Source organism: Eptesicus fuscus, chromosome 5 (genome assembly GCF_027574615.1).
Source record: "Eptesicus fuscus isolate TK198812 chromosome 5, DD_ASM_mEF_20220401, whole genome shotgun sequence".
Lineage (NCBI taxonomy): Eukaryota > Metazoa > Chordata > Mammalia > Chiroptera > Vespertilionidae > Eptesicus > Eptesicus fuscus.
Window position 1 is genome coordinate 33,899,619 of NC_072477.1, and position 9,405 is coordinate 33,909,023.

The following is a 9,405-nucleotide window of genomic DNA, read 5'->3' on the forward strand; positions in this document are numbered from 1 at the left end:
TGTTAACATTATATTATATTGTTATTAGACAAGGCAAGTTTTCAGTGAGGCTTTACATTATAGCAGCTTTATAAAAAGATTATAAAATTACTGTACCCTAAGCTCATAATTGACATGTACCTTAAGCTTCAGTTATCCTGTTTTTTAAAAATTAGAAAATGAAAAGATACTGTGTAGTGAAGATTTGAAGTTATTTAATACCTACTATCATACTTGCCAGAACATCTTCATTTGCACCACTGACCTTTGCTCTCTGTCTGGGCTCTTCCAGGCTCTCTGATGGCATCTCCATCTCTTTCCCTGCCCAGCTTCCTTTCCCTGTCCTTCCGTTTAGAAGCCCCCAGCATTTTATCCTTAGCTTCCTTCTCATCTCATCTGCAATTTGATGCCACTGGGCAATTTCACCCACTTCTGAAGTTTCAACTCTCAGCCACCCACTGATGACTTCCAAACCTTCCTCCCTCCCATGCCTACCCTGGGCTTCTCTCCTGAGTCTAACAGGTATGTTCCCAACTGTCCTGTAAACTCATCTCAAAATGACTGTCCCAGAGATACCGCAAACTCAACTTGTTAAAAAGTTCTTTCTTCCTAAACGTGCCTCTCCTGCTACATTCCCCATCACTTTCAAGCTAAAAGCTGTAGTCATACTTATTTCTGTTCCTTACTTCCCACATATCAGTCCCCAGGCCTGTCAGTTCTTCCTCCAAAGTATCTATATTTTGCTCTCCTCCAGCCTCACTAAAAATTACCGCCGTGACTGTAGATTCAATCAGTGAATTAAGCTTACCTTTCCACAGGGTTCTGGGTGTCTGGTTCCTCTCCTCCCCAGTTGTCTCCCACTGTACAGTTTAGTTTATGTAAAACACAAACCTGATCAGGTCGCTCTCCTTTCATTGGACTAACTCTTGGGTTTTCTTTAAAATGATAAAAATTAACAATATGACTTAAACCAGATACAATATGGATGCAGTATTTTGATATTGTACTCCTTTCATCTTCTCTTTTCAGGAAGCAAAGTGCGGGGATTTTAATGCAGTTATTGTGGAAGTATCTGGACAAGCCCATTACACGGGTACAGCAAGCTTTACAATAGAAGACGATGACCCACTGAAGGATGGGTTTCTTCTCAAGTGACTTCTATGACTTTTAAAGGCTTTCTTTTTAAAGAAATCATTATCTGTCAGTAATTTTCATCTGAAATATGTGGAAACCTATATCCAAATTGTACATGTAAGCCAATTCCCATTTTTCTAAAATAGTAAACTATGGTTAAATATAAAATCATTATACCTTGCCCTAACCGGTTTGGCTCAGTGGATAGAGTGTTGGCCTGTGGACTGAAAGGTCCCAGGTTCGGTTCCGGTCAAGGGCATGTACCTTGGTTGCGGGCACATCCCCAGTAGGAGGTGTGCAGGAGGCAGCTGATCGATGTTTCTCTCTCATCGATGTTTCTAACTCTCTATCCCTCTCCCTTCCTCTCTGTAAAAAAATCAATAAAATATATATTTTTAAAAATCATTATACCTCATAATTGCATAGATATATAGACAGGTACATAGTAGAAAACAATCAGTGAATCACTACAGTGGGACAAGTCTCATACTCTACCAGCTACATGCCAGGTAGATTTAAAACATGATGTCCTGGCTAGTGTGGCTCGGTTGGATGAGCTTCGTTCCATGCACCAAAAGGTCGCTGGTTCAATTCCAGGTCAGGGCACAGATAGGGTGGTGGGCTTGATCCCCAGTAGGGGTTGTGCAGGAGGCAGCCGAGATGTTTCTCTCTAACATTGATGTTTTTCTCTCTCTCCTTTCCCTTATTCTCTCTCTAAAATCAATAAAAACATGTTTGAAACAATAAAAAAAATAAAACATGAAAGAAATGTTAACTCGTAGTATTCTTGCCTGTGAACCTGTTAAAAATAAATTTGATCATTACCAGTCATTATAAAATGAAGAATTATAATTATTCAACATGTAATGCTCTCAATATTCCTTAGACTCGGCTGTGATCAGTAGTATTTCTTTTTTCTGACCTGACTGAAACTAAAGTAATTAATTCACTTAAACTGGCTTTGCCATCCAGCAAGTCTGTATAGACCCAGTCATTAGGTCTGTGGTTTAATTACCTGACTAAAATCAATTACACAACAAAATAATGTTTTCAACTCATTCTCTATTACATTCTTTGGTAAATCATGTCTCTCTAAAAAATAACACTATCACTAACTTTTTCCTACTTTATTTACACTCCTTTTTCTCTGGGAAACTATCCATCCCCTGAATGTAGCCTTGCTGGGACCACCAGGCAAGGGCAGGGGTACACCAATCAGACTCCTGCTCACAGGACCTGGGATTTTTTTGTTGTTGTTAATCCTCACCCAAGGATATTTTTCCATTGATTTTTAGGGAGATTGGAAGAGAGAGGGAAAGACAGAGAGAAACATCGATGTGAGAAACACATCGATTGTTTGCCTCCTGCACAAGCCCAGACCAGGGCCCAGACCAGGGAGGAGCCTGCAACCAAGATACACCCCCTTGACCAGAATCCAACCAGGGATCCTTTGGTCAGCAGGCTGACGCTCTATCCACTGAGCCAAACCGGGTGGAGCAGGATCTGGGATCTTGAGAGAAATGACATTCGGTTTAAAAATGGTTGAAGCAGACTTATTCTGACAGTGCCTTAAAGCGATCACCCTCAATTAGTGTCTGCTATCTCTACCCACAGAGCTGCCCTGACTTCTCTTGTTCTTGGGGCTGGCTGTTAGACTATCCTTCTATAATCTGTAAATTCCTTTCTTGTTTAAGGGAGACAGTGCCCTATTTGTATGGCTTAGCTCCAAAGATCCTAATCCCTGCACTAGCTGCTTAAAAATATCTTCTGCTCTTTGCTGTAAATGCCTGACTTCAGACTCCTTCATTTCTTCCCTGGTCATTACAATGCCTTTTCCTAACTGGTGTCCCAGTTGCTAACTTCTCCTCTGATAGTTACTCAAAAAATATTTCTTTTGTCTGTTTTCCTAATAATTATCCAGAGTGCTAAGTGCTAGGAATCTAATAAAAAGCCAAACAGATCAAGTTCTAGTCTTAACATAGTCTATAAGTCGACCATGGGAGGCAAGTAATAGTCATGAAAACATAATTATAGACAGTGTGGTATGCCCTACAAGCCAAGGAGGGCTTACCCTGAGGGAGTAACATTCATGCAGAGATGGGGGTACTATGGGACTGGGGGAAGGAGTGGTGGTGGAGCTTTCTCAGTAGAAGACATAGCAGGTGCAAATGCCCTAAGGCAGTGGTCGGCAAACTCATTAGTTAACAGAGCCAAATATCAACAGTACAACGATTGGAATTTCTTTTGAGAGCCAAATTTTTTAAACTTAAACTATATAGGTAGGTACATTGTTATTAACTTAATTAGGGTACTCCTAAGCTGGCCTTTCCAAAAAACGTCCTCAATCTGATTGAGGCATGTGGCTCGCGAGCTGCGGTTTGCCGACCACTGCCCTAAGGAACTCAGAAAAGGCCAGTGTGGTTAGAGTGGAGCAAAAAAGAAGTGGCCCAAAATGAGACTAGAGAGGAAACAGATGTGAAATAATGCAGTGCCTTGCAGTAAATATGAAGGATTGGGGTCCTTATTCTAAATGAAATGGAGAAAGCCAATGGAGTGTTTAAATAAGTGGCATGATCAAATTATTTTGTTTAAAAAAAGCATTCTGCCTACAATGTGGAGTAGGGGCTGGATGTGGGGAGACCCAGTTAGGAGGTGTCAGCAATAGTCCAAAGAGAGAATGAGAGCTAAGATTCAGGTGGACGATGGAGTGATGGAGGAAGTGAATGGATACAAAGATATTTAACAAGTAAAATTCCCAGGTTTTGGTGATTGGACATGGGTTGGTGACGAGAAAGAGAAAATTTATCTAGAAAGAACCCTAAGTTTTTGCCTAGAAAATGATGTGGAAGGTGGTGCCACTTTTTTCTTTTTTTGGATTCAAAATATTGAGGACTAAGGTTTTTAGGAAAGATCACGAATTCCATTTTGGTCACCTTACATTTGAGGTGCTTTTGCACATCAAGGGTCATTGCCAAGTAGCAAGATGCATGGTTAGGAGCTAGGGACATAATTTAGAGTTGTGAGTATATAGTTTTCAAAGCTGTGGCCGTGCGTGAGATGGGGGAAGAAGTCCAGAGTGGCCCTTGGATTCTAGCATTTAAAGGTAGGTGAGGGAGGATGAACTAGCTGAGGACACTGAGGCAAACAAGGAAGGCGGGAAACCAGGAGAGTGTGAGGTCACTCTTTCTGAACCATGCCTGATCATGGCCTTTCTTCCTTCCTCCCTTCCCCTTCCCCTTCTCCTTCTTCTTTTGAGAGTCCAATGTCACTTCTTCTGCGAAGTCTTCATTCTTCATCACCTTCCCTAGGAAGAGTTAGTCACCTCCATAGAATTTCATTTGTATATTTTTAACACTTTCCACATTGCAATATATTTGTGTGTACCTAACTAAGGCTGTAAGATTCTTCCAGCTGGAATCCTTATCTTACTTGTTGTTTCTGAAAACTTAGCACAGAGATTTTATAAATTAACTAGCGTTCCCATTGCAGGAAAAATCCTGCAATAGGATTTCCTGCTGCACTCTACCCCGCCTCCGCTCCGCCCTTGTCGCCCGCCCCGCCTTCTCTGCCAGCCCACCTGCGTTTCCCTTCGCCCCCAGCCCTGACTTCGCTCCTCCCTTCTCCACCGCCCCCCCCCGCCCCCCGGCTTGCTTGCTTCTTCGAAGCTTTACTCCCTTCTGCAGCTCTTGGCTTCTTTCGAGGCTGTCTTGATATGCAAATTAGCCGCCATTTTTGTTGGGGTAATTTGCATACTCGTCCTGATTGGTTGGTGGGCGTGGCTTGGCTGGTGGGCGTGGCTTAGGTGTGGCGAAGGTGCGGTCAATTTGCATATTTGTCTATTATTAGATTAGATCTATTATATTTTTGTCTTAATTCAGTGGTTCTCAGCTGGGTTGATTCCCCCCACCCCACCCCCAGTCCCTGGGGACATTTGCCAATATCTAGAGACATAATTTTTAGTTGTCACTACAGGGGTATCATGGATAGAGGCTAGAGATAATGCTAAACATCCGTAATGCATAGGGTAGCCCTCACAACTAAGAATTGTTTGTCTCAAAATGTCAATAATGCGGAGGCTGAGAAACCCAGCCTTGGTTACCACCTTCAGTGAACTATTTATGCCGTTAATTTCAGTAGGGTATTTTCCATCACTGAAAGAAGCAACCAAGGCACTCATATCATGGACTCTAAGACCTGCACATGCACCAATCCTTTTTTACAGCAGTGTTTCTCAAAACTTGATTGTGTATCAGAATCCCTTGCAAGGCATGTGGCTGGGCCCCACCTTAGAATTTCAGATTCAGATTGGGGGCTGGGCCTGAGCATCTGCATTTCTGACACGTTCCCAGGTCAGACTGATGCTGCTGCTTTACAAACCACAGCCTTACAGAACCTGAGGGCTGATCGCACTTCCCCCCATTAGTAGCCATGCCCAGAAGCTTGAGATGCACCTTCCTGGGCCTGCAGGCCCTGCTCCTGTATCTCCCCACCAGACACCTGGGGCTGCATCTGTGGTGACTGCCTCGTTGGCAGCATCTTCTTACACTCAAAACACATCACAGTCCAGAGAACTGAGGAAGGCCAGGCCACCGAGAAGGAACACTCTCCCTTTTCCCACAACACGTGCGAGAGCCAATTATGCATGATTCTGGGCCCCAGGCTCTTTAAAGCAAGGTGACATCCTGCCTCCAAAATCCATATCCTAGCTCCTCAGAGCACCTGTATCAGTCACCTGTGGGGTTTAGATTCGTAGGCCTGTCCTCAGTAAGCCTGGGAGTCAACCAGTGAATCTGCATTTCATAAGCGCAGTACATCAGTGGTTCCCAAAGTGTGGCCATCAGACCAGCAACATCCCCACCTGGGAACTTGCTAGAGATACAGAATTCTAGGACAGGACCCCAGACCCACTGAATCTGAAACCTGGGGTTGGGCCGACTCACTTAGTTTCAGCAAGAAGTCCAGGTGATTCTGTTAGACGCTCAAGGTTGAGAACACCTGGATTAACCTATCCTGTCCCCTGGTTTAACATCTCCGGATTTGGACAGCTTTCACTTCAGGCTCTTGATTCCTTCCCTACCTGCGTATGCCGGCAACACCCACAGGGAGGCAAAGCATCCCCCGCGAAGGCCTTCCCGGGACATCGTATCCAAGAAAAGAACGAGAATGGACCCTCGTTGTATTTGGTCATTTACCGGAGGGCCACTGCCGCGTTATCTGGCCAGACAGAGGTCCCTGCGGCGGTCCTTTTGGCCCCGAAGCCCGGACCCCAGGCCGAGGCACCTCGCGGGGGAGTGAAGTCGTGCGCCGGCTTTTCGGAAGCACTTGGCCGGGGTCCCGCCCCGCGCTCCTGCGTAAACAGGCGGTTCCCTCGGCAACGCCTGGAACCCACGTCAAAGGCTCCGCAGGGTCCGCGGCGACCACCACCCCTCCGGCCCCGCCGCACTCCCGGCAGCGGCCTCTCGCCCTGGCCCGAGACACCCTCCAGCTCGCGGCCGCCTCCCCTGGTGCGGGATGAACAGACCCGCGGCCGCCGCGGGGCCCCATGGAGCCAGTGTGCATGGCCTTGTTGGGCAGCCCGCGCCCCGGCGCCCCCTCCGCGGCCGGCACACCTGGCGGGCCTTCCTCCGCGGGGACGGCGGCGGCCGTGCCCTCCTTCAGCACCGTGGCTACCGCGGCGGCCGCGGCGCTGGGGAACCGGAGCGACGGGAGCGAGGGCGACATCACTGGCGCCACGGCTGGCGGCGGCCTCGGCTGGCCTGGGGCGGCGGGGGCGGCGGGGGCGGCGGAGAGGCCGCCGATGCGCCCCGAGGCGGCGCAGCTGCTAACGCACGGGGCGGCCGTGGCGGCGCAGGCGCTGGTCCTGCTGCTCATCTTCCTGCTGTCTAGCCTGGGCAACTGCGCCGTGATGGGGGTGATCGTGAAGCACCGGCAGCTCCGCACCGTCACCAACGCCTTCATCCTGTCCCTGTCCTTGTCGGATCTGCTCACGGCCCTGCTCTGCCTGCCCGCCGCCTTCCTAGACCTCTTCACGCCGCCCGGGGGCTCAGCGCCCGCCGCCGCCGCCGCCGCCGCCGCCGCCGGGCCCTGGCACGGCTTCTGCACCGCCAGCCGCTTCTTCAGCTCGTGCTTTGGCATCGTCTCCACGCTCAGCGTGGCCCTCATCTCGCTGGACCGCTACTGCGCCATCGTGCGGCCGCCCCGGGAGAAGATCGGTCGCCGGCGCGCGCTGCAGCTGCTGGCGGGGGCCTGGCTGCTGGCCCTGAGCTGCTCCCTGCCCTGGGAGCTGCTCCGCGCGCCCCGCGCGCCCCCCGCGGCGCAGAGCTTCCACGGCTGCCTCTACCGCACGTCCCCGGACCCCGCGCAGCTGGGCGCGGCCTACAGCGTGGGGCTCGTGGTCGCCTGCTACCTGCTGCCTTTCCTGCTCATGTGCTTCTGCCACTATCACATCTGCAAGGCCGTGCGCCTGTCGGGGGTGCGCGTGCGGCCCGTGAGCACCTACGCGCGCGTGCTGCGCTTCTTCAGCGAGGTGCGCACCGCCACCACCGTCCTGGTCATGATCGTCTTCGTCATCTGCTGCTGGGGACCCTACTGCTTCCTGGTGCTGCTGGCTGCTGCCCGTCAGGCCCAGGCCACGCAGGCCCCCTCGCTCCTCAACGTGGTGGCCGTCTGGCTGACTTGGGCCAATGGGGCCATCAACCCTGTCATCTATGCCATTCGCAACCCCAACATATCCATGCTGCTAGGGCGCAGTCGGGAAGAGGGTTACCGGACTAGGAACATGGACGCTTCCCTGCCCGACCAGGGCCCGGGCCCGCAGGCCAGAAACCAGTACGCCAGCCGGCTGGGGGCCTGCAGCAGGGCGACCGCTTCCCATCCGACCAGCGGGGTGGCTGGGGACATGGCCTTGTGGGCCCGTAAAACGCCAGTTGTACTTTTCTGCCGGGAAGGGCCGCCGGAACCGGTGACAGCATTGGCCAAACAGCCTCCACCTGAAGCCAGGGATACCAGCCTCTAAGCAGAGTTGGGGTGCACAGCTGATGAAGGTAGCTTTTTACCTGCTTCGTTTAATGCAGGATTCTGGGGGAGAAGTGTGTTTTTCTTAAAGCCAGACATTTAAAAAAGATACAGATCGGGAGGCCTACCACTTCCCCAAACAACATACAAGACAATGTCACCTTCAAAAGTGCCAAAAGGAATGTAAAATGCAAAAATTAAAATAACCTGAAACCACACAACCAAGCATTGTGAAACTGTAAGTGCCAAAAATGACTAAATAAAATTCACAATTACTGAAAAGCTCGTATTACAGGAATCACACTGTGAAACAAAATCATTGAATGCAATCAGTATTTGTTCAAACACATAGTTTCAAGAAAGAACAGAGACCCTCAGAATTGCTTACCGAACCCTCTAAATCACCAGCATTCAACAAAATTTCAGATTTCTAGAACTTGCTACTCTGACACATGCTTTGGGTGCTTAGGTTGGGAGTGGAAAATTCTTATCCTTACGCTCTTCGGTGTACTTCACACCCCATCCCTCTAAAATCTTTGTGGGAAATTTTAAATTCATATCCCATGTAAAACTGTAGGATTTTGAAAAGGTGGTTTATTACCATAAAATTCAGCCACCTGAAGTATGAAAATAAAGAAAAGTGGCTGTTTTTAAAAAGTATTCTAAAATTATAATTAGAAAGTTATGTTTCTCATCCTACCCCCAAAATTATCTGCCCTGACTAGCTCTGAGGCTTTATTTACCCTTACTCTAACCTGCTACTTTTGTTCCTAATACATTGGGTGATGCTGCTCTCTGAATGCTTTCACACGTTAAAAAAAATAACTTTCGTAGTAGAAAATCTTTGTCTTTTGGGGGTAAATTGATTTTTGGATGCAGCCAAAAAATGTAATTTGAAGTCAAGTTGATTGAATCAGGTGAGTAATGTCATATATATTAAAATAAAAGCTCTATAAAGTAACACCATTTCACTTTCCTGTGTGGTTTTTAACTGATGTTTTCTTAAAAGGAATTCTAAAAATATTTTGAGAAGTGGCCCCATTTCTAAGATAAACATAGAATTTTCTAAGATGAGCATACGCTCTTACATTTGGGATTTTTGGTACGTGTGTGTGTGTGTGTGTGTGTGTGTGTTTTAATGGATCATTGTTTATAGATATGAGTTTCCTAAAATAATGTAGTCTTTATTAGAAAGGGAGACCAACTGTAGAATTATTATATAATGTAATAGGGTCTAAATAACTTAGGCATGTCAGAGAGGTACTTCAATCAAGCTAA

The 9,405-nt window shown here is 47.9% G+C and overlaps 2 protein-coding genes and 1 long non-coding RNA gene across 3 annotated transcripts in view; 2 read left to right on the forward strand and 1 right to left on the reverse strand.

Annotated features, from left to right (window-relative positions):
- The window catches only part of L3HYPDH (trans-L-3-hydroxyproline dehydratase), a 10,455-nt gene extending 8,044 nt beyond the window's left edge, over window positions 1-2,411 (forward strand). The window contains exon 5 of the mRNA XM_008138989.3: window positions 1,009-2,411. Coding sequence (XP_008137211.1) covers window positions 1,009-1,134 — 126 coding nt within the window. The 3' untranslated portion in view covers window positions 1,135-2,411. The remainder of the gene's footprint in view (window positions 1-1,008) is intronic.
- LOC129149124 (uncharacterized) overlaps window positions 1-6,436 on the reverse strand; it is a 10,373-nt gene extending 3,937 nt beyond the window's left edge. Inside the window, exon 1 of the long non-coding RNA XR_008556089.1 lies at window positions 6,191-6,436. This is a non-coding gene — a long non-coding RNA (uncharacterized LOC129149124). The remainder of the gene's footprint in view (window positions 1-6,190) is intronic.
- Window positions 6,437-6,633: 197 nt separating this feature from the next.
- GPR135 (G protein-coupled receptor 135) lies at window positions 6,634-9,093 on the forward strand. Its single transcript, XM_008138990.3, has one exon. It carries the CDS (start codon window positions 6,656-6,658, stop codon window positions 8,126-8,128), a length of 1,473 nt encoding a protein of 490 aa, XP_008137212.2. The 5' UTR covers window positions 6,634-6,655; the 3' UTR covers window positions 8,129-9,093.
- The last annotated feature ends 312 nt before the right edge of the window (window positions 9,094-9,405 follow it).

What these genes read in the sequence shown, in the direction of transcription:
- GPR135 (XM_008138990.3), top strand. Translation starts at nt 6,656, where the DNA reads ATGGAGCCAGTGTGCATGGCCTTGTTGGGCAGCCCGCGCCCCGGCGCC.